The sequence below is a fragment of the Lepisosteus oculatus genome, chromosome 9, assembly GCF_040954835.1.
Source record: "Lepisosteus oculatus isolate fLepOcu1 chromosome 9, fLepOcu1.hap2, whole genome shotgun sequence".
Lineage (NCBI taxonomy): Eukaryota > Metazoa > Chordata > Actinopteri > Semionotiformes > Lepisosteidae > Lepisosteus > Lepisosteus oculatus.
Window position 1 is genome coordinate 4,517,867 of NC_090704.1, and position 22,345 is coordinate 4,540,211.

Sequence of the window (22,345 nt, forward strand, 5' to 3'; positions counted from 1 at the left end):
TATACTGTGGCACAAAAGTAACACAACATGGAAAGTCTACCAGATCTTACTAAACAACGTGAACCTAGAGATAAGACTGCATTTCACAAAACGGAGGTTCAAATAAAGATCGGGGAATCGTTTTCAGTTTGAAACATGACAATGTTGGTATCAGGTGTGACGTCACAACACATGAATCCTGGCAAGAACGATGCACGAGCCTGATCAGGCTGTGGCCAGACTGCAGTGGGATGTTTTGCCCTTTTTCCTGTGCCTGTAGCCAACTCGTATGTTAACTGGTTTCAGTGGTTTCCCATTTGAAGGTTTGGGCAAGCTGGCAGCACAGATGTCCTTTTGGAGAAAAAGTTGCCTGTGGACATTTTTCTTTCTTGCAGTCGTGCTATTGTAATCCTAGCATGTGCGATTTTGCATTGTCTTGCTGGAAAACTGGTACTTCCTGATTAGCTAGCAGGAATCGAGAAACAGTTGGCCCAAGGACTTCGTCACAGTACTACTGGGCAGTAAAGATGCCCCATATCTGCACCACAGGGCAGTGTTAAAGAAAGAACGTTTCTTCCCAAACGTAAAACCTTCTTTACAAGATTGTGTGAGCTTTTTTTGTAACGTGGTGATCAAAATGATATTGATGCCCTGGTATCGATTCAGGAAACAGTTAGCTGAAGCCTTAAAGTAAAATTCTATATCAACGGGATAAAAAAAATCAGTTTTCAACAAAATTTACCCTGGTGTGCGTATCTGTGTCTGTGTGCGTCCAGCGATGGACTGGTGACCCATCCGGGGTGTATCCTGCCTCGCGCCCATTGCTTGTGGAGACAGGCTCCGGCTATCCCACAAGCCTGTACTGGATCAAGTGGTGAGAAAGTGGATGGATGGGATAGGATCGAACAGAGAAGACTATGAGGTGTTTGACTATAAAGTAGACTTCAAAGGCACAGTCACAAAGTCAACCCAGTGGACTCAACAAATCAGAGGACATATTAGGAAAGCGTGGGGAAGCGCATGTAAATCTCCCCCCCAAAAAAGGAAGCACTATATAACAAACTGTTGCAGAGTGTGGAACAAGCATCCCAGCCATGTTGATCACTTGGATTCCTTCAAGAAAGGGGTGGATGGGTTCTAGGATCAATTAGCTACTAACAAATAGGCAAAATATCCTCCTCTCATGTTCTTCAATGACTCTATTCACTGGGGCATGGGTTTCGGGCAGTCTTTCCTCCAACTTCCAGCTGACCATTCCTAATTATACAAGACTATGCATGTCCGGCAGACGTTAAAAATTGTTACATTGCATGAAGTAAAACGGAAACTAAGACGTACACGTGATCTGTGTTTCCATTTGTCAAACCTGAAGTCTTTGTCGCTCATTTGCGTGGGAAATAGCGCCACCTAGTGGCTAATCCCACAGCGGCACTTCAATCTCATTCGGGAGGTCAACATTGCTACGACGCCCACCTCTTGCATTGCAAGATTGAAAGCTTTAAACTTATAATTGCAGACACTTTAAAAGCGTATCTAATCCTTTTGCCGACATTTATGGTTTTCAGCACTCAATGTCATAAAACATGCAGCACGTGGAAAACACATGGGGGAGATTGTTTAATATTCATTTATTGATGCCATTTATTATAAAAGAAAAGATTAAAAAGCTGCCACATCACTATTTCATACAGTACTGGGGTAAAATAGATCCAGATGCCTGGTGATCGATCTACAGTCCTCCTTTACCAGAAGGGACTTCCCAGAAGCCTCCTTGGCCCCGGCGCTGGCGAGGTTATTTCTTGTGAGCCTTGACAAACTGGTCGACCGGCAGCACGCCGCCCCTGACCTGCTCGCGCAGCTCCGGCTTGTGCTTCAGGGCGAACACCAGCGCCCTCACGGTGCGCCGGTACGCCCCGCCCGCCAGCCGCGAGCTCTGGTGGAACACCTCCCGCTCCGCGTTGTCCACCAGGCCGTGGTCCGCCTGGGAGAGAGGAAGACCGGAAAGGACGAGGGAGAGGAAGGCTGAGCTCTGCACATCTGGGGCGTTTCCTCGTGCAGAAACGGGCAGGAAAACCGTCTGGCTTTGGATCGCACGGGTGTGAGGACGAGTCATTAAAAACGACCAACACCCTGTGGTTTGTACTGTATATCAGTCATCCACTTGGCTTTGGAGTGGCTTCCAATTAATACGCAATGAAATGACCTTAGACAGTTTTGCTCGGACTAATAAAGGATGGATAATGACAGATGAAGGCTTTAGTGCCTTTTCTACATCAGAAACGTCCTAAACTTGCACCGACCGTTAATTTCTATATTACAAACCGCAGATGGCAACAGGAACGAAATCAAGAGGTACTTCATTATACGAATATTCGTCAGGTTTTGGAGCAAAATGCTCATCCATTCTATTGCAGCACCCTGGAATCTTTCAGAAATGGCCAGACGTGATCATTAGATTGACGTTCTAATTAATGTTCACTGCTACCTCGCGGCTTTGGGGCCCCGGGTTCAATTCCACAACCACTGACGCTATCTGCGTGGAGTTTGCACGTTCTCCCCGTGTTCACGTGGGTTTCCCCCAGGTGCTCCGGTTTACGCCCACAGTCCAAAGGCATGCTGGTAGGTTAACTGGCTTCTGGGAAAACCGGCCCTAGCATGAGTGCACTAGCATCCTGTCCAGGGTGTATCCTGCCTTGCACCCATTGCTTGCTGGGATAGGCTCAGGCTCCCCTGTAATCTTTAATTGGCAGATGCAGTTAGAAAATGGGCAGCTGGACAAATCTGCAAATGGGCAAGACAGTTGGAATGAGGATGAGGAAGTGCAGGAGCTCTCTCGCACAGCCACCTTGGAGCCACCTGTTTTTTCAAAACCTCAAGAGGTTCGGGACTAACTGCAGCAGAGGCCCGCATCCATCCCAGACAGCGCCACCTGCCTGCAGGTGCCGGGGCAGCCACAGGGGGGCGCTATGTCACTGAGAGCCAGGAGAGCCTTGGCTTTCTAATCCCACCCTACCCTTGCTCGCATCTGGACCATTGCTTGGGGATCCCCAGCCACAGCTCGTGACCTGACCCGGGTTCGGACCCGAAACCCAGCTTGTGCTCACCGCCTTCCCTGGTGGCCTAGGGGGTTAGGATTCGGCCACTCTTCCCACCACCACGGCCCGGGTTCGATTCCCGGTCAGAGAAGAGAGTGTGTCTGAGTCTTCCTTTCTTTGATAGAACAAAGTAGAGGTGGCGGGCCCAGGTTGCGCTCAGGTAAGAGCCCCTACTGGTCGAGACCACCACCACGATTGTAAGCTCTGCGGAACGGATGCCAGCAACGACACAAAGCTGACCCACTGCTCTGGCCCTGAACTTGCTGCTCTGCGGGGGTTCAGACGGGCGGAAGGGGGTTACCTCCAGGCCCATGGATTCGGCCAGCAGTTTCCGCGCGGTGCTCCTCAGCCCCTCCGACTGGGCGTCGCAGCGCACCTCTATGGAGGGCTTGTTGGCATTCTCCTCGATGAAGGTCTTCCACTGCGCGTACACGGCGCGGGCCAGCGCGGACACCTCGGGGTCCGGGTGCCTCCGCGTTCTGTTCACGGTGTGGCCTGGGGAGCCCAGGTTTCAAGATCAACACTCGAGGGCGACCATCCCAGCCCACTGCGCGCAACGCGTTCAAATGTGAACGGAACTCACTTTTTTTCCCCAAAAAACTTAACGAGAAACCCATTGTGCAAGCAATTCGACTCAGGTTCTGTTATTCAGAGGCGACAAAGGAGGTGCCGTTATGCTGCTGTGGTGACAACTGAGAGGACGCTTTTCCTCTTGCAGCTTTGAAACAAGAGAACGCAAGACGTTAATTTATGTGCCTTTCGGTTCAGGTTGTTCAGACAGGAGGTGCAATAAACTTAAGCTAGCCACAGCAAGAACCTGTACAAATTCAACAATACCAGAGTAGAATACAGCAGTGGAGGGAGAATTTAGTCCCAGGAAACCTGTGTTGCTTTGCGTTTGGATTATCTTGGACACCATACTCACATTGACATTGCAATGACTGAAACAGGAAGGTGTGTCAGCTTGAGTTGGTTGCTAAGGAGCTGGGGAAGTTTATTCGATCCACCTTTCAGACTGGAATTAACCTTTACTTGTTCCTGTACACTGCAGTGATTCCCTTGGGTGGACAAGTGCAATACTGACCAAGAGGCTGCTGGGTAACAGCAGAGAAAGCGTCAACAACGCATGAATGAGTACCCGAGAGCACAAGTGGAAACTATAGGCTAGTGTGGAAAATGGAGAACAGGAGGCACTTCTTTACACAAAGGGTGGTGGGAGTGTGGAACGAGCTACTCAGCCATGTTGGCAAAACCAGTGCCCTGGCTTCTTTTAAGAAACAGCTGAGTGAAATCTTCAGATCAATTAGCTACTACCTATCCAAATGGCCCCTCGGTTATAAACTTTGTCATAATTTTATGAGTGGGAACTGAGGAATGAGCCACTGAACTTCTCACCAATTTTGGTTGACTGCAGCACTTCTTTTGAGGGGATCTTCTTGTTGAGCTCTGTCAAGGCCAGTAACAGGTTCTCCTTTGTCTGCTGGGGCAGTTCCAGCATCGCCTTAAACCTCTCGATGTCTTCGATCACCACGACTCTCTGCGGCCACATCAAATGGCATGTTCTCAGTTAGACTGGGCCCTCCTAGCTCTCACGCACTGCGGCAACAGCATTAGGATACAGGTTCTGAAACAGGTTTTCTTCCTGCTGTGCTTTAGCAGTACCTGAGTGCCAAACATATCTGATACATATTATACTGCCTTTTTGTTAAGGTTAGCGAATTTAAATTAGTCAATAAATCATATGGATCTAGAGTTTGTGATTAAATTAGATGATCTGTAATCTTTATCATTTATGTGATTACCACACGCAACAATATATACAAATATGGATATTGGAGTAGGTTCAGCTGCATGGTACAAATAAATGACTGAAAAGAAGCTCTTGTGTCGTGAAAGCAAGGCTTAAATGAGTAAAAAAGTTTTTTTTTCATCTGTTTCCAAAGAACATCTGTCCTGTCTTGAAATGTCTTGAATATAGAATATAGACAAATAAGTTGGCCATTGGAGTCTTAAGAAATAATCATTTCAACCTTGGGTACAGCATAAAGCTTATTTTTTAATACAGACAGATGAGTTACACTGAACCACCCAGCCTTTTAGATAAGAGTCAAGTTGCACCGGTGTCAAAAGAAAACAGAAAGTAACCAAGAGCTTCATTTACTTACCCTTAGCGACTCTATCGTTGCCTGCCTGTATACTTTTCCTTGGGTTTTCGTTTGTTTTCTGGTTTCGCCACTTGGAAGCTTTATCACAAACTTGTCCATTTCACTAATCCCTTTCTCTTCTTAACAAAACAGATTTCTAATTCTCAAAAAGTGTTGGACTGATGGCATTAAGCTAGTAGCTGTAGCGGACTGGATATATCATTTGTTAAAACATTCAACAGTCCCTGAAACTTAAATAGGTAGCCCGGATTACAAATAACTGTTTAATTTTCTTTTCATGAAGAATAATTTAAAAATATACTTATTAATAGGCACATTGCCCTATCCAGAAATAAAAAGCGAATGCACAGTTTTGCAAGGCGATGATGCTAGTACAATGTCGGCATTATAAAAATGAAAAGAATAAAAAGCCTCTTCAAAAACGAACAAAAGATGTACGTTACTCTGCGTGTATCTGTAAATAAACTCGGCACTTACTATACTACATCGATTTAGACGAAGCCACACTCTAGATCTCGTAAATTTTCATTATTTTCACTTACGACCCAGTAAATTAGATCACCGCCATTTTGGATCTTGTATGAAATCCTGTGTCACTATCTCACTCATAGAGTATTTGAGCCAAAATGGCCACCGGTGATGGATTCACGTTCGCAGTGTCACAGACGTGTGTGTGTTTTTCTCTCTCGTTTCTCCCCCCCCCCAACTCTCGCGATAGTTACCGCGGAGTAGAAGAACGAGGAAGAAGACGCTGTTCTGCCGCTGCGACTGGTGTTTGTTTTTCATAACAAAAATAAAGATGGAGGTGTGGAGGTTATGCGGGTGTGTTTTGAGTTTCTGCTGTTTGCTGCTGTGCACAGCAGCCTCTTCCGACATATTTGATGGAGTCCTGGGGAACACGGCTTCCTGCCATAATTCCTGCCAGATGACCTACAGTCTGCACACTTACCCTCGGGTGAGAGCTCCGGGCTCGTTTGTAAACACAGGTCTGAGGAGAGTTAGCGACACTAGGTCTGTCGGTAGCGTTGGTGCAGTAGTTGCTGGGTTTTTTTCCTCCATAAGATACATATGTATTGATCTTGTTTGCCCGATTACCTTGACAATATGCGCGCTGATCACGTTACCTGCAGTGTCACTTTACCGTCGTGATCCGGGAGTGGAGAGGATTATGTCTAAAGTGCGCTTTATTTTCTGTGTATGCGAACTGCCTTGTGGCTTGTAGGAGGAAGAGCTGTACGCCTGCCAGAGGGGCTGCCGGCTGTTTTCAATTTGCCAGTTCGTGAGCGACGGAGAGGATCTGAACCAAACCAAGTCGGAGTGCGACTCGGGTGAGCCTGTCCTTGCAGAATTCATCTGTGGGGCGCTTCACTTTCCTTTGCGGAGTCACAACTCACAATTCCTTTCATACACGTCGGGGGGGAAAGTTCCCCTCAGGAGTTCAGCAAGCAGTGCTGCCGTGATTTGAGTCACGCAGATTTTCATTTTCATGCAATGCAAGTCCCCGCAATGAAAGTGTTCCCGTCGCCAGTGGAATCACTAACGGGATCAAAGAAAATCATACAATGTTTCTGAAGAGGGAGGTGACGCTGTTTGATTGCCTTTATGTCATGCTTTGTGCAGACTGCACTTTGCATGCGTCTAGTGCTGTACATTCTCCGTCTGTCTGTAACATTTTGCATATCCTGTTCTCTCCCAGCCTGCCGTGAGGCCTACAGCCAGTCTGATGAGCAGTATGCCTGCAGCCTGGGCTGTCAGAGTCAGCTGCCCTTTGCTGAGCAGAGACAGGAGCAGGTAAGGTCACGTAGTGGCGTGTTGTTGCTGGGCTGGACCTGAGACCCTTAGACAGGAATTTCATTATCTGCAGGCTTGAAAAGCAATGAAGTTCACTAGGAGACTGGAGAACCTTTGTCCTGTTCTTGGGGGGGGCAGCTGTCTTCCCCTCCCACTTGAGTTTGTTTTAGGTAACCAAATGTAAACCACCCACTTCTAAATGTCCAGAAGGTGGCAGTTTATAGCAAACCAGACTTGGGTCATGTTTGTATAGGGCGTAACACGCCGGGCAGGTAACGGCGGCCCGTGTTGATTCAGCGGTGTGACTTTCAGAACACGCGATCCTGCTGCAGGTGATCACCTCGCTTAGCAGTGCTCCCTGGAGAGAGAGAGGGCTTGTGGACGTTTCCGTGCGATCGAATAGGACAAGCAGGTGTCATGGCGCGCCTTCCTGTTTCCTGGCGCTGCTTAACCCCTTGCCCTCTTCCTCCTCCAGCTGATGGCGATGGTGCCCAAGATTCACCTCCTGTACCCCCTGGCCCTGGTGAGGGGGTTCTGGAATGAGATGATGAGTTCTGCCCACAACTTCATCACTTCAACCTGGACCTTCTACCTCCAGGCTGACAATGGGAAGGTGGTCATATTTCAGGTACATCACCGTGTGACTTGCAGTCCAGACCACATATGGATTTTGCTTTGCAGGCTTCGAAAGAAACTTAGCGACCGTTTAATGATGTTATTAGGAAAATTAATCTTTCCTTGTTATGAGGTACATTGATGTTTTGTGGCGCAGGCATCCCAGAGATCAATGCGTCGCGCTCTTCAGCTTTTGTCATTAACAATAAGGGGGGTTCTGCTGTGAAAGTCTCATGATAGTAGAGTACTGCAACACCTTCTTGCTTTGCACCAGGTTGCAGATCCTGTCTCATACCTTCTCTGTCCTTGTCGGGACAAACACGTGCCTGTTCATCTTCTGAGCCCTTAGTGCCGCAAGTAGACCCAGCCCGTTCCTCGGACATTCAGCGTAGCTCAGGTCTGGCGACTTGGACATCTCCTGTAGAACTGTCACAATCTCGTCTCGCATGAAAGCCCTTCTTAAAGGAGCAGCGTGAGGACGTGTGTTGTCCTGCTGAAATATTGTCATGTCAGGATGAGGTCCCAGGACATAGTCAGTGTAACACCATGCAGCTGGTTATCCTCAGTTACAGTGTCCTACAGTTAGACAACCGCAGTGACTGGACACACCTGTCCAGACTGCCTCACTTGACCCTCCACATCTTTTGGACATGGCATTTAGCGTATCGACCAGCGTGCCTGTTCCACAGTTGCTGATATCCCCCAGAACAGTTGAGACAGAACAAGATTTTTTTATTTTATTTTCAGCAGGATAGACGTTCAGTAGGTTAAATGTCAACGCCAAAACTTTATTTTGTGACTATGCGAAAATGATCAATTGATCAAAATGTTTAGTAAGTGTCCAAGATCCTTATACTTTATTGTTCTAAAAACAACATATAGTAGCGATACATTTCTTTTAATTCTCAACATATGGAGAACTTTGTAAAGTTATGAAAATGTAGTAGGAGAAGAACATAATTAACACAGGGCTTTATGAGAAGGAAAAGAGATTTTTACTCAAATGAAAGATTGCTGATGGCACCAAAGCTTGAAGAAGGTTTTGGGTTTCAGGATTTTTTATGAACTGAGCATGTTTCACTTTTCCTCTTGTTTCAGTCTGAGCCTCAGATCCAGTTTATTCCTGAGTTTGAACCACAGAATGATGACCTGAGGGAACCCACTCTGGCAAAGAGCTCTTGTGAGTCTTTAATGTCTTTTTTTTTTCCCTGAGAGGTTTTCCTTTTCATACTTTGTGCAGTTCTGGTACCATATTCTTTATGGGAACTCCCAAGTGGCTGACGTGATAGCTGAGCTGATCCAAATGCTGGAGGTGCTCTATGATCCAGCTGTTATGGGTTCGAATGTGGTCCAGGATGCCAGCTGACAGTGACTGGGATTCCCTAGGCAGAGGTGCACAGCTGGCTGAGCACAGTCAAGGACAGGGAGGGACTACTTGGCCCAGGCACTGTCAGCTCCCTGCAGTCTCTGAAACCTCCCAGGCACTGGCTTGCTTGTGTTGTTATCGGAGAGGGACACGCCTCTCCTCCAGTCAGTCCATCAGTGAATCCGTCAGCCCTGTACAGTTTTCCTGTACAGGGCTGTCAAAAGGTGAGGGGTTTGAAGGCAGGTGGGTTTAGGGAATATGTCTACACTTAATCAGGTGATCTGGAGGCAGACTTTATGGCTGATGGCCAGGACATTGGAAGCAGTGAGAGGTTCCAAATTGGGTGCACAGATGATAAAATAGTTGTGGAAAAAGCATATGTCTGGAGGTGTATGTATACATATAATTTCTCCAAATGTACAGAAGTAAATAGGTTGATATATAATTATTAGACATTTACTAGTCAATAAACCCGCTTTTTTACAACTTAATACAGTTTCTCTGTTTTCTTTCTTGGTTGTTTTCTTAACTTCAACAGATCGGAGCCTGGACAGGCCAGTCTTCTTAGATTCCAACAAGGGCTATGCGCCTGAACGTGAAAGTCATATGTACCTGGATAAGAACGATGTTGTGGAGGACTACAGCTTATTCAGTTGCCTCTCAAGGTGGGCGTTTCAGAGAGTTCGCAATTGAAAGATGTGCTTTTATACGTACCTTCAGTAGAAGGAATGTCGACAAATCGGATTTGCACAACATTTACACACGCCGGGGATGAAGTGGTTTCATTGTGTAGCTGTAATTCAGTTCGTTTCCTGCTAGAAGAACAGGAAAGGGTTCGGGCTGCAGGTGTTTCCAAACGGTGTGGGGTGTCATGCGTTGTCACTGGGTGGGGGGGTTGTGGTATTGATCTATGAACTGCCTGTGTGATGCTTGTGCCCGTTCAGGAACCCGTGGCTGCCTGGCTGGATCCTGACTACCACGTTAGTCCTGTCGGTACTGGTGCTGATCTGGATTTGCTGTGCCACTGTGGCGACTGCTGTGGACCAGTATGTGCCAGCTGAGGTAGGGTATTTAAGTTGACTCTTCCCCGTCTTGGGTAGTTTTGGTGGCCTTTGGAGGTAGTTGTCAGTTGCACTATATAACAAGAGTTCTTTGATGCTAAGTACAGCCTAGATATAGTTTCTGTCTCCCTTTTGTGTAATGTAGATGATAGCTGCACGACCTGTAGTGTTAATTCAGGGCTGTGGATTAATATATTAAAGTGATATACTCTATTATTCAGGTGCCTCTTTTTTGTCTAGGAGGACAATTCTTCATATATCTTCAATATTTCTTTAGTAACTGTTAAGCGAAGAATAAAATGAACAAATAATAGGGATGCTGCTTCTTGTTTTGTAATGCTTTTAAAAGTGCTCTGGCGTGATTTTTTTTTCTCCAAATTAATCTGGATTAAAATAAGAATCACGAATGTCGTTGACTTACAAGAAGAAAAGAACGGTGTTTTTAACATGAGTCGATGTCATTCTATTGACTCCCAGAGCAGGCAGTTTAATAAGTGGGTCAGTAGAAACTAAACCTTGCCTGTCCATGTTAATTCCAGAAACTAAGCATATATGGAGATATGGACTATATCAAGGACCAGAAGTTAACTCCTTACTCTCCATCTTCGCTGGTGATCATCAGTTCTAAGGCTGAAGAAGAAGCGGGACCACTACCATCAAAAGTCAACCTGAACCATTCTAGCATTTAGGAGTTAAAGGCCTTCAGCAAGCAGGAATAACTGAATAACGAGCCGGCTATAATACAAGTCTTACTCATAGACTTTTGTTTTTTAAATGCAGGGGCTTGTTTCACCTTTCAAATTGTAAATGCCTGGCTTCAATGTTGTTGTGCATAATCCTATTTTTGTCTTTTTTTTTTTCTTTTAAGTTTCCCAACAGTAGAGAGGGTATCAATTGTCTTTGGCTCTACGAAAATATTGCACTTTTTCTGGCATTACTCTACCAAAAAAAGAGCCCTTGAAGGATTTGGTCTTTCACGGCATGTACCAGGCCATTTTTGGTGTCTTTTAAAATGATAATGTACTAAATTATTAATCGTCTCAAACCCTTTGATAATTGGGGTGGAGGGGCAGGTTCTTTGCAATAGTTGTTAATCATGTCCGACTGAAATGTTTGGGCTTGAAAACTTTGATTCATGTGAGTAGGTGGTACCAGTATTTACTTGAGATTAAGTTCTCATCCTTTTTTGTTTATCGTCATTCTGTTATTTAAGGAAAAGCTCCAAGCAAAAAAGTGCTGAAATAGACTTATAGCAACAGAAAGCTAGCACAATGTTATGACTACTGTTCGGGGTCCCTATCTAGGTAGTACTTTAAAATCTGTACATGGGCAGTCACCTTTTTGATCCCAGTTTGTATTGCATTTTCCCTCTAGTTTTCATTTTTAAGAAAGATGCTGTCTTTCAGAAAACAAAATAAAGGTTTGGGAGTTGAAATACCTTTTAAAGCGTTTTGTTTTTTCTCATCTTTGCACAAAGAGTTTAGTCAAAAGTCTAGAAGGGACATTCAAATCGGTAAACATTAAATGTCTAGATTAATATTCTGATTGGAGTCAAATGTGTTGAATGTTTTAAACAAGGATCCTAAGTACTTGTAAAACCTTAAAGTAAGCCTGACTGGTGTCCTGATGTGTCTTTGTCTTGGGTTTTCAACTGTTGGAGTTCTGACTTGTTTTTAGAAAATATAAAATTCAGAAGATAACTGTAAAAAGGAAAAAAAATGTTTACTACAAGAGTGCGTGTCTTAATGACATCGGTGATACATTGCACTATGTAGACTATATTCCATAGCAATGTGCCTGACACTTGTTCCCTGTTGCTGTCAAACATCTCAATTGATAATCAGTTTAACTGTTCAGTCATATCTTTGGTATTTCGTTTAATATGTTGAATATGTTCTTCAGAAAGAAATGGGGTGTACAAGAAGTATGAACATTGTTGTGAACTTTGCTCAGATGATTTGGCTGATGCAGAAATGTTGTTTGCTCTGCTTAAAGCGAGTGTGCCTGAGTTAGAAGGAAACAGTTTTTACTGTTTTCATTTGGTAACCAAGTGATGCTGTTGATCTTTTGGGGGGGGTACCATTTCATTCAGTGCACACTTCCTTATATGACAGGAAAGGAGCAAATTATCTCGCAAAAAGTAACAGCAGAATACAGACTGAAGAATACAGGAGAAAAGAATGAGGTCCAATAAGACATACCCACAGGTACTCTTTGGCTTTACAGCAAGGCTGTACAAAGCTTAAACCTAGTTAACTTTTGATCAGACACTAAAACCCAACATATAATATTCTGGAGGATGTCATTTTTGCTTGTAGGGCTTAGAAATTTGGAATGATGGAATCAACTTCCTCCAGTGAAATTGAGAATAAATAACTAGAATGTGTAACTGCTTTTTCCTGCCTTGATTGAATTTAATGGGTTTCAGTAAATATGCTTCTTCTATCAACTCGTTTCCCCAGAGGAGTTTTGATGCAAACTCACTTGGATCTTCTGTAATGTTGATGTCCAGACAAGAGGAAGGTAAGGCTCATTACAAATTTTGAAGAATTTGTTCAAAGTAATCAAGCTTGCGAATGTGCTGTGAGACTTTGTTGTCAGTATCTTGGAGGATTTTTTTTTTAATTCACTACCTGACTGTGGGACTGCAGAAGCAGGTGTATTTATTCTCAAATCATGTGAACAACTAGTGTCACGCACAGACAGGGCCCACTCAGCTAATAGTGCAACCTGTCAAGTAATTTTGTGTATCTTAACTATGAATACTCATACTTAACTTATTTTTGTGTTTGATTCGTCTTAGTGGTTTGCTTGCACTTAATTCTTTCATCCATGAATGTGTTCAGGGAGAACATTGAAGTAGTGAGGGAAAATATTCACTTTTTATAAAGAAAATGTTTATACGTCCTTTGTAATTTGACAAAATGGGAAAACACTGGTGGGAGTTGAATATTTCTCCAAGGCCTAGCTGTAGTGTGCCCCCTGCACCTGTGGTTTTTATATTATTTTATCAGTAAGAAAGTAAGATTTTATTAGAAATCTAGAACAGGTGTATCTTTCACCACCGTGTTCATCTCTGGGCTCCCGGGCCCTGCAATTGATGAGAGAGGTACACGGGGTACTTCTCCAGCTAACCAGGCCAACCTGAGAGCTGCTCTTCCCCCAGGCTGCTGGGAGGAGTGGGCCAGCTGCCGGTGCTGCTCCCGGAGATGTGCCTGCATTTCCGCCGCGGTGGTGCTGGGCCTGGCCGTGATCGCAGCTGCGGTGGCATCGGCTATCGTCTTGGGCATCCCGCCCCGGCCGCCCGGTTAGAGGACCCCACACACTCCTCGATTTTCTTGGAGGCCGCTAGAGACAAAAAAAAAATCAATGAAGTGCACGTACTGTACTGTATGAGGACAAGGAGTTTCCGTAAATTATAGGGGATTCCATTAGGAGGGTTTTCTTAATGTGGTGATTTTGTGGCTGACTTTGTGTTGCGTCACTTTCGGAAACGAAAACCAGGGACCGACCAATCTGATTTTGTTTGCGTTTCTTCTGACGCTGCAGTTAATCGCTATTGTACAACAGCCCAGAACCGGTCGGGTTTTCTGTGCGATGACCGGGTGACGTGCATCCCTGCCTCCGACCTCTGCAACGGGGTTAAGAACTGTCCCAGCGGTGCGGACGAAAACCCACAGATGTGCGGTTAAGTGCATCCTTTTTTTTGTATGTTTGCTGTAAATCCAGTAGCAGAGCCTCCAGTCCAAAAAGAAATGAGCACAGGGGGTTTCGTCATTTTCCTCTTGCGTGTAAGACCTTAATACGTCAGAACCCATATTCCACCTAATAATAATTACAAGTTCTAAGATACTCATAGCACTGCACAATAGCACATGGACTACACAGGCAAAGCAAAAGCAATGAAAAAAGAAAAGCACAGCAAAATGATTCGGTGAAAGCACGTTTATGTTATACATTATGAGCAGCAGTGAAAAGACAAGTCTTTAAGAAAGTTTATTTTTTTAAGTGTTGACAGTAAAAGAGTCTTAAAGTCAGTGGTGTAGCAAATTCCAGTGACATTGGCAGATTTCAGATTAAGATATGGACTATACTCAATAAATCCTCACCATAAATCAGCGCTCCACCAGTGCCTTATAAATCCATTCTGACCTTCGGAAGGAATCAGTGCAGTTTACACAAGACAGGAGTTATATGCTGAAGTAAAGGAGTTCCTGTAGCTACAGTTGCCTAGTTGGTTTTATGCAGTTCCCTTTCCTAGTGAATTCAACCCCTGAAGAGAAACAATCTGTTTCAATAACAGTCTTATTTAAACATGTTCTATAAGATGTGATGACACTTCATAACTGGAAAACATCTGCAGTACTACGCAGCCCTCAGAATAAATCAGTACTCATAGGCGCATTGCATTGCTTTTTTTCTCTTGTTTTAAAAGCAGTTGTTTATTTGTGTATGTGTGTTTGTTTTTTAGCTGATTTACCAAATAACCTGCCAGGCAACCTTATTTTCCGATGCGGAAACCCCCAGTTCTGGATTTTCATTGACAAGAAATGCAACTACATTAACGACTGTGGAGACTGTTCTGACGAAATCGGGGCCTGTAAGTACGTAATTCTTAAATTCTGGATAAAAAAAAGAACTGGAATCTAGATTACAAATAAACAGCGCATCTTACCAGTTCTGTTATTCCTTTCATAAAAATGATTTCGCAATGGCCTTGTGCAAATTATATGTTTCGGAACCTGTCTTGCGTTCCAAGTTTGTGTCTGTCAGGAAATGAGAAATCCAAAATAGCACAGAGACAGACGGGAGATGAGAACCATCAACTCTGCAGTTAGGCTGGGTTTGTTACAGTCCTGTGAGAAAAACTATCTTTCCCTTCTGACTTCTCTAATCAGGATTCCTTGAATTCATCCTGCAGATTTGGAACCTTACGTATGTAAATGCCAGTTTTTCACAGCATCTGAAAATTCAAGTTAGACAAAAGAAGCTAAAAAATGAGAGGAGTCACCCAATCTAGTCCCTTCGGTGGTTGGTAGCTAATTATCCCAAGGATCTCATCCAAGCAGTTTCTTGAAAGATACTTGGGTACCGGCTTCAACCATGGGTCTGGATGGCTTGTTCCAAACTCCCCCAGTTTCCACTTTTGTCCCCTGCTTTGTGTTTCACTGCTCATTCAACAGACTCTGTCAGTGCTTCTGAGCAATTTGAATACTCGTATCGGGGCCCCACGTGACCTTCTCTGTTCCAGATTAGAATGATTTAGTTCCCTTTTCATAGTCAAACAGCATAGTTCCTTCAGGCATCATTCATTTGAGATTAAGAAAGCAGGCAGCACACTTATTTAGCTAACTGGAAAGAGTGTGAGACCTTCTTGGACAACTGGACATTGGAGTTTATATTCTCTGTGTCAGTGTTGCCCTCTTCTTGTCCTAAGGTCACGTTTATGGGAACACAAGAGGCTGACCGTGGCTGTGCCTGGTTTAAAAAAAGCCCTTGAATGTGCTTCTGTTTCAGAGCACAGTAGGCACAGATAAAGCGCCTTTGCTCCCCAAGGCCCTCTGGAAAATTGAAACTGTGCTGGGACGTCCCTGCATGCACAATTTTAATGTCATTAATAACCGCTGTCACATTTCTGGATTTTATGAAGCCAAACTCTGTTTATGAAAACAAATTCTGACATTAATTTCAAAGCCATTTAAGTTCGCTCGGAGTACCGTATGACTTTAGTTTTTCAAAAATAGAAAGGCGGGTTACTAAAAACGTTTCCTTCACGTCGTCAAGCTGCTAGCTTTGTCCCCCTGACTGCTGTAGAAAAGAAAGCGTTTTTTTTCCTTCCAAATAAAGACAGGCTCTGCACACGTGGAGTGTAAATGCGAGGTGTGCAGGGAGAGCCTGAGGTCCTTCTCTCGCCGACAGACGCGGACTGCCCCCCCTGTGGGCCAGGCTGGTGGAGCTGCGTGCCGGTGGTGTTCATGTACTGCGCCTGCGTGCCCCGCTGCCTGTGCCGGGACGGCCAGCAGCACTGTTCCAACTGGTCCGATGAGTACAGCTGTGCCAACAAGAGCTGCCAGTGAGCTGGGACTGCGCCTCCCAGACACTCCCTTGCCGAGGAACTGAAGGATCTCGCCTTTGAGCGATCAGATTGAATATAATTGCTCCAAACTGAACAGGAAAGGTTGAGAGTTTAACGACAGTCGGTCAGAACGACCTTTGAAATCTGTTGTAACGTGCCCGTTTTCCCTAGTTATCCCCCTGCACTGGAATGTAACAGGGGCTGTCGTGGAAGAAAATGCTGTGCATCTCCAGTTCATTACAGATATATTCAGTACGTGTTAGCTCTTCGTTTTTATTTTGAGAAAGCTGGAAAGCTCAGGTCCCCTTTGTTTTGCATGTGACTTACAGAGCTATACCTACAAAGCATTCTTGGTGCAGATGCTCTGCGGATTTGGTCTTGGAGGTTTGGTTTTGAGTAAAATGTATTTAACCTCTGAAAATATATCTGTTAACTGTTTTTTTTATATAACCAGAATGTTATGTTGCTCCCACCAATAATGAAAACATTTTTTTTTTACTGAACCTGATGCATTCTCAGAAACTTGACGTAGGAATTTTTTTGCAATACAATGCAATGATGAATTGGGAGCTGGTTCACTGCTAATGTATTGTCTGGAATTATCTAGAGTCTATATTAGTTTATTAATCTACTGATATGCATTGTAAGTTGTACTGGTGCAACATGCAAATCCATTAGGTATTTTAAGGTTAAACTAAAATGTTGAAATTTTTATTGTATAATATATTGTAAATCAAAAAATATTTTATTCAAGAGCTGCACATTGTGACAATGCACTCAATTATACTAATTATTTTATATCTGCATTATCTTTTATTAAGATCTTGTTTACATAGTTCTGTTACATCATATGCAGTCTTTTACAAAAGCAAATATTGCCATAACACACATTGTGTGGCACAAAGTTACACACTGATTAAACTCAAAACTCGGCCCGTGATACTGTCACCAAGGTTTTTCAGTTAACACTGTCTTTTAGCTTTATCATTCTGATAACATGTAGGCCCTTGTTTCTTTTATCTGGGTGTATTACAAATTCATGCATGCTGATTTTTCCTACAAGTTAAAACAAATCCAGATCACGTTCCCTTTTGCATACCAAATATTTAATATTACCATGCAGAGGTTATGGAAATATCTAAATGTATTGTTTGAATTTTGTCATTACAGGGTACAAGGGGTTTTGGTTGAGTCTCTCTGATTTCATAAAGTGAGGTTTAATACAAAAAACAATATCTGCCCTGAGAATTGACATTGATCCTGGTAGGGCATATAAGGAGGTACAGCACAAGCTTTTAATAAGCAACTCTAAAACTGGGCGTTTGGCTCACTCTTGACAGCAGTTAGAAAGAGCAGTTTCTTCAGTCGCACGCTGCAGTGCGTGGTCTGGTGTCCCTCTAATAACTGTTCAACAGCTCCCAGTCCTGCAGAGTGAGCTGTGTGGCACATTGGCGCTTAGCAGATGGCTGCAAATCACCCCTGCCTTCCTGTGGAGAGGCTACCATTCTCTTCTTGCCTTTATGCGAAACGTCCCTTGTTAAGCAGCCTGTATCCACGGGGGCTGGCATTTGAACAGGCTTATGAAACTGCAGTGTTTCCCGATCATTCTCTTCCCTGCTACCTTCTACAGAAGGTGCCTTAAACAGCTCCCTCAGGGTTTTTTCTTTCCCGTCTGTAAAAAGAGCAAAAATGCAAATTAAGTATGTGGCAAAAGTGGAACGCTGTTTGTTAAGTGACGGTTTAGCCTAGGGTGTGGAAGGCTGGCGAAATGTCTTACAGAAGCGCAGAGCGTTAGTCCTTGGCTGTAGATGAGCTCTGGGTTTCGTCGATTCAGATATCAGGCTGTCCCACTGGTGAACTACCTGAGGACAAAAATATAGGAAAGTATTTCCTGAAGCAAAATTATGGCTAGCAGTAACCACAGTATGGCACCAGGTTGCCAAACCTAAAGTTGTATGTTTCAGTAAAATGTGCAAAAAAATAATCTTGCATTGTATGTCTTTATATTTAGAGTTTTAGTTTATGCATTGGATTTCTACCTTGACCTTAGTGGGTAATTTCACCAAAAGTAGGAAATCCAAGTAACCACATGATGACATCTCCGAAACTTATACAGATCTGTCCTGGGTTCTCCTAGATTGTCTTGAGTTTAATCAAGTTTTAATAACTTGCATCTCAGCAGCATGTATTACAGTATTAATTTTAATTTCAAAGTAGTCAAAGAGGACATTACATATATACAGTATATGACATGCAGCACTTATTGACTTCAATGAGCCTTTGAATCCTGGTTTTGTCAGTAATGTTTCACCTTCTAGTTACCTGTTCAGCCCAGCCTTCAGTTCTACAACTCAAATGGCAGAATTCTCCCAAAGGCCTGTCAGCACGAATCAACCCCATCTTATCCTTCAGCAGTTTTAATACTGAGGCACCGAGCTAAAAAAAACAAAACAAAGCCTGCAAAATCAGAAATCTTCAACAATAAACAATCCATACTCTACTATTGTAATAGTATTAAAGGGCTTCCAAATGATCAAGAAATCATTAGGGCAACTCTTGACCTTAACTCCAGTGGCAGAGATATCGAGGCCACGCAGCTTTGAGAAGCATGACAGGGATCCAATTCCACGTTCGCTGATGATGGGATTCCCTAGAGAAAGACAGGTGATTCTGGTGACCCTGAATTGGATACATTCAATTAGCAGAGGTGCCTGCTAATGTCCCTAATTGTAACGTGCTAACGAGAATGATAAAGGGTATGTAATAGAAATACAGTACTTGTTCATTTTAAAAACATGGAGATACTGTTTAATATCTGGTCTATACAAAAGTATTCAAGACAAAATGTTATTTTTCTGCTTGTATTGCATCTGATAATCACTCATTTATCCCCCCCACATTTAGAGAATTAAATCAAACACCATTTATTATCAATTGGATTTCAAATTCTTGCATTGAAAACATTTTGAGAAGTACAAACACATATTATTTTTACTATCTTGCAACTGCAAATTAAGAATAATGAATAATTCTTAAGGACATAAAGGCTGAATGACCTCATCTTGTTTCTAACCTATCAGGCCACATCGGCTGCTACATGAGGATCTCAAGTAGCTGTTTCTTGAATGAGAGTCCGGTACCAGCCTCAACAACATGGCTGGGCAGCTTGTTCCATACTCCCACCACTCTCTGTGCAAGGAAGTACCTCCTGTCGCAACGGGAGGATCTTTGCCAGCCGTTTCTTGAAACAAGACCCCCGACATCATGTTCTGTATTCTCACAACCTTGAATTTTTTACTTCCTATATAGGAAGGGAGACCTACTTCAAGCACCACTATTGAAGCGAAACAAATAAAACCTTATCATTAAAATGTTATGATTTTATGATAAAAATGGTCTTTTTATTCAAATAATGTAGGGACCAGATTGCTTTAATTCTAACTGTAATTTTTGATAACCGCACTGATGGAGTAAAATAGTCTTTTTCCAAAAAGTACACTGACAGGCAATAGGAGCAAAAGAGCCAGAAGAGGTGAACTCATCTGTCATAAGCCGATGACACTTTAAAGAAAATCACAGTTTTATTTCTGCAGGATTAAGAGACTTACTGGACAAGTCTAACAGTTCCAGATTTCCCAGGCCCCTCTTCAACACTCTGACAGGAGCAGTGAACTTCCGGAGCCCGTGGTCTGAGAGGCAGTTATCAGCTAGAGACAGCTGGACGAGGCTGGAGGAACAGACATCACAGCCACCTTTTAGACAAACACCGGCAGAAACGCTGCAACTTCAATCGTCCAGAAGAGTAAACAGGCGAAAAAGATACACGGGTCAGCACCTCCTCGACCTTCCTCAAGACCCCTACAAAATGTTCTTCAGAATGTGAAGGGTTTGCCGCCGGTCTGGATCACAACCCGTCCGAAAACGAACTTCTGTTCCACACCTGCACAGAGACTCGGAGGTGACGTGCTCCAGCAGCTCATGGTCATCTCCCAGCCTGCAGCCGGAGAGGTCGAGACTTCTTAGATAGCGGAACACTTTGATCTCTTCCAGCTTTTCAGACACAAGGAGAAACCTGCATAAGCAGGAACAAACAGTCGCTGAGGTGATCTTGTGGAAAGCCCCAATGGAAAGTTTTTCCACTGAACAATTAAGAGGAAACGCTTTTTTTAAATAAGAATGACCTAAGACCATACAATAACGTGCATGTCTTGCTTCAGGTTAAACCATGTGGGTTACAGACTTAAATGGCATTGATACTTACCTGTTCCTTAAACAGAGGGACCCCAGCACTAGGTTTCCATAGGCAGTGCTGAATGTCTGCAATGCTCTGAGCCCAATATCTGGGTCTAAAAACTTCTGCTTCTCTTCTGCTGCGGTGAAGAGTTTTTCGGCCATCTGATCTGGAAACCCGACAAGGGATTCCAGGTGCTGGACATTTTCTGCAACAAATATTAACACGATGTCGAACAGCGACTTGGCGGAGTATCGGAGATTGCCCTCCTTGGTGTATGTGAAAATGAAGTGGTCCTTTTTTCGGGTGTTGGTAGGCTTTGCTGCTCCATCTTCAATACAGAGCTGCACGGAGAAGCCCTTCTGAAATAGTCTGAAGGGCTTTATCTGGGATGGGCTTAGCTTCCTAGTATGCACTGTTCCATTCACACAGCGCAGTTCTCCTTTTTCCCGAACATATACAGGCCCGAATTCATCACAGCTCAGGTAAGAAGACATCCCTCTGGCCTCCTATGAACCAACCAGAAAACGGGAGACCGCTTTTACTGCATGCTATCGATCATTAGGAACATTTAAAAAACAGGATGGTTTTAATTTATCAATTGTCCAATCAACAGTTTACAAGGCAATTCCACTTAAGAGCGTTGTTCTAAATGATTGTTATTAAAATGACCTTAATGGTACAGAAACTTTTGCACTCCATTGAATATGACCTTAGGATGTAACATTGGCTTGTTATAATACGCTCGTATATGGTCTCAGACGAAGTATAAATATAGAACAAACCTAGGTTTCATCGATTAGAGGAAGCATGAAATGTCAAGAAACGAGCTAAAACGTTAGATAGAAAGGCATATGTTATCAGGACCGTGGGAACATTCTCCGTTTAGGTAAACGGATCAAATGTGAGCTGAAAAACAGATGAAGACACCTCTTGTGTCACGGACGTTAGTGCGAAAATCCGCTTTAAAATTATGAATTTTGTTTGACCACTGTTCGAATCATTCTATTCTATGAGCAAAGAAAGTTGTTTCACAATAGTACCGAAGTTTACTTTTTAATAAAATGATATGCTTTTGTAAGTAATAGAATTGATTATCGGAGACAATTAACCACTTGAGGGTTTTACATGAACTATTCTCTAAAACAGGAAATATAAACATTTCTCAACTTGAAACCGACCTTAACTTCGCTGTTACCATTTCTCGCCGGTCTGTCCAGCAGCGTTTGTTACCTCCATTAAGTTCCGTAAAGAAACAAAGACAGCGTCTGTGTTACCGGATTCAGATTTTTTTTTAAATCGTTCAACCCATAAACCTTTAAACATGGTGATAGCTATTTAAATGTGTGTTGAAGTTTATGAGAGAATGGGTTTGGGATTCTTATTTTAGTTTATTTTTTTTCATTTTAAAAGGATCAAATATAAATATCGATCATATCCGATTATCATATCCAAATGTTTTTTCTTCGCTGTACTATACTTCAAGGTTTGCAGCATTTATCAAGTACTCAGATGTTTCTATGAAAAACAAAGTGTTTGTAACGATCGGTTCGGAGATATTTTGCTGTTACACACAGACCAATGGATGTTGTTTAGCAAAGATGGATGGTGATTCTCTCTTCATAGGCCAGTATGTAACATTTTTTTGTTCTTTAAGTAATAGCTACAATTTTATATTCCTAGGTATTTATTTCCATTTCATTTTATATGTTGGATTTAATAGGCACAAATACAATACTAATACCGATCTGCTAGTTTACAAATTGCACGCACCGTATGGAAACGATTTAAGCAGACGAGAATTTCCATTGCCAGCTACACTTGCGACATAAATTGCTTATACCTGAGCAATTTTATGCCTTACATTATGATATTGATCACCGATGTTTTAAAATGTCCACGGATGTTGCATTTTAAGACTAAGTTCTTCGGTCTTAATTTCCATTGTGTGAAAGTATCAGTATGA

The 22,345-nt window shown here is 43.2% G+C and overlaps 4 protein-coding genes across 5 annotated transcripts; 2 read left to right on the forward strand and 2 right to left on the reverse strand.

Moving 5' to 3' along the window:
* Positions 1-1,590: 1,590 nt before the first annotated feature.
* Positions 1,591-5,906, reverse strand: tceanc2 (transcription elongation factor A (SII) N-terminal and central domain containing 2). 2 transcript variants are annotated; one of them, XM_069194012.1, is made up of 4 exons: positions 5,240-5,906; positions 4,470-4,611; positions 3,376-3,569; positions 1,591-1,960 (listed from the first exon to the last, which is right to left on the reverse strand). In XM_069194012.1, the coding sequence occupies exons 1-4, from the start codon at positions 5,336-5,338 to the stop codon at positions 1,772-1,774; spliced, it is 624 nt and encodes a 207-aa protein (XP_069050113.1). In that variant the 5' UTR covers positions 5,339-5,906; the 3' UTR covers positions 1,591-1,771. The 2 variants fall into 2 exon arrangements, with proteins under 2 accessions (XP_069050113.1, XP_069050114.1); XM_069194013.1 differs by having other exon boundaries at positions 4,470-4,670; positions 5,240-5,330.
* Positions 5,907-5,952: 46 nt separating this feature from the next.
* On the forward strand, positions 5,953-11,511 carry tmem59 (transmembrane protein 59). The gene is made up of 8 exons (XM_006634749.3): positions 5,953-6,194; positions 6,462-6,567; positions 6,936-7,030; positions 7,506-7,658; positions 8,744-8,825; positions 9,550-9,676; positions 9,956-10,073; positions 10,612-11,511. Exons 1-8 carry the CDS (start codon positions 6,039-6,041, stop codon positions 10,759-10,761), a joined length of 987 nt encoding a protein of 328 aa, XP_006634812.2. The 5' UTR covers positions 5,953-6,038; the 3' UTR covers positions 10,762-11,511.
* Positions 11,512-12,190: 679 nt separating this feature from the next.
* On the forward strand, positions 12,191-17,088 carry LOC102693895 (low-density lipoprotein receptor class A domain-containing protein 1). Its single transcript, XM_006634748.3, has 6 exons — positions 12,191-12,279; positions 12,535-12,595; positions 13,239-13,379; positions 13,622-13,759; positions 14,544-14,672; positions 15,992-17,088. The coding sequence occupies exons 1-6, from the start codon at positions 12,253-12,255 to the stop codon at positions 16,147-16,149; spliced, it is 654 nt and encodes a 217-aa protein (XP_006634811.2). The 5' UTR covers positions 12,191-12,252; the 3' UTR covers positions 16,150-17,088.
* A 149-nt stretch (positions 17,089-17,237) lies between these two features.
* Positions 17,238-21,667, reverse strand: lrrc42 (leucine rich repeat containing 42). The gene is made up of 8 exons (XM_069194014.1): positions 21,561-21,667; positions 20,410-20,888; positions 20,089-20,220; positions 19,757-19,875; positions 18,710-18,798; positions 18,471-18,584; positions 17,926-18,010; positions 17,238-17,820 (listed from the first exon to the last, which is right to left on the reverse strand). The coding sequence occupies exons 2-8, from the start codon at positions 20,874-20,876 to the stop codon at positions 17,546-17,548; spliced, it is 1,281 nt and encodes a 426-aa protein (XP_069050115.1). The 5' UTR covers positions 20,877-20,888; positions 21,561-21,667; the 3' UTR covers positions 17,238-17,545.
* Between the last annotated feature and the right edge of the window lie 678 nt (positions 21,668-22,345).

Excerpts from the sequence above, each read along its gene's own strand:
- tceanc2 (XM_069194012.1), bottom strand. The coding sequence starts at position 5,338 with ATGGACAAGTTTGTGATAAAGCTTCCAAGTGGCGAAACCAGAAAACAA. Across the intron at positions 4,612-5,239 it reads CAACGATAGAGTCGCTAAGG|AGAGTCGTGGTGATCGAAGA; the intron begins GTAAGTAAATGA and ends ATGTGGCCGCAG. Across the intron at positions 3,570-4,469 it reads GCTGCAGTCAACCAAAATTG|GCCACACCGTGAACAGAACG; the intron begins GTGAGAAGTTCA and ends TGGGCTCCCCAG.
- tmem59 (XM_006634749.3), top strand. The coding sequence starts at position 6,039 with ATGGAGGTGTGGAGGTTATGCGGGTGTGTTTTGAGTTTCTGCTGTTTG. Across the intron at positions 6,195-6,461 it reads GTCTGCACACTTACCCTCGG|GAGGAAGAGCTGTACGCCTG; the intron begins GTGAGAGCTCCG and ends TGTGGCTTGTAG. Across the intron at positions 10,074-10,611 it reads ACCAGTATGTGCCAGCTGAG|AAACTAAGCATATATGGAGA; the intron begins GTAGGGTATTTA and ends TGTTAATTCCAG.
- LOC102693895 (XM_006634748.3), top strand. The coding sequence starts at position 12,253 with ATGAGGTCCAATAAGACATACCCACAG. Across the intron at positions 12,596-13,238 it reads GATGTCCAGACAAGAGGAAG|GCTGCTGGGAGGAGTGGGCC; the intron begins GTAAGGCTCATT and ends CTCTTCCCCCAG. Across the intron at positions 14,673-15,991 it reads TTCTGACGAAATCGGGGCCT|ACGCGGACTGCCCCCCCTGT; the intron begins GTAAGTACGTAA and ends TCTCGCCGACAG.
- lrrc42 (XM_069194014.1), bottom strand. The coding sequence starts at position 20,876 with ATGTCTTCTTACCTGAGCTGTGATGAATTCGGGCCTGTATATGTTCGG. Across the intron at positions 18,585-18,709 it reads TCTCTGCCACTGGAGTTAAG|CTCGGTGCCTCAGTATTAAA; the intron begins GTCAAGAGTTGC and ends TGTTTTTTTTAG. Across the intron at positions 17,821-17,925 it reads GACTAACGCTCTGCGCTTCT|ACGGGAAAGAAAAAACCCTG; the intron begins GTAAGACATTTC and ends CTCTTTTTACAG.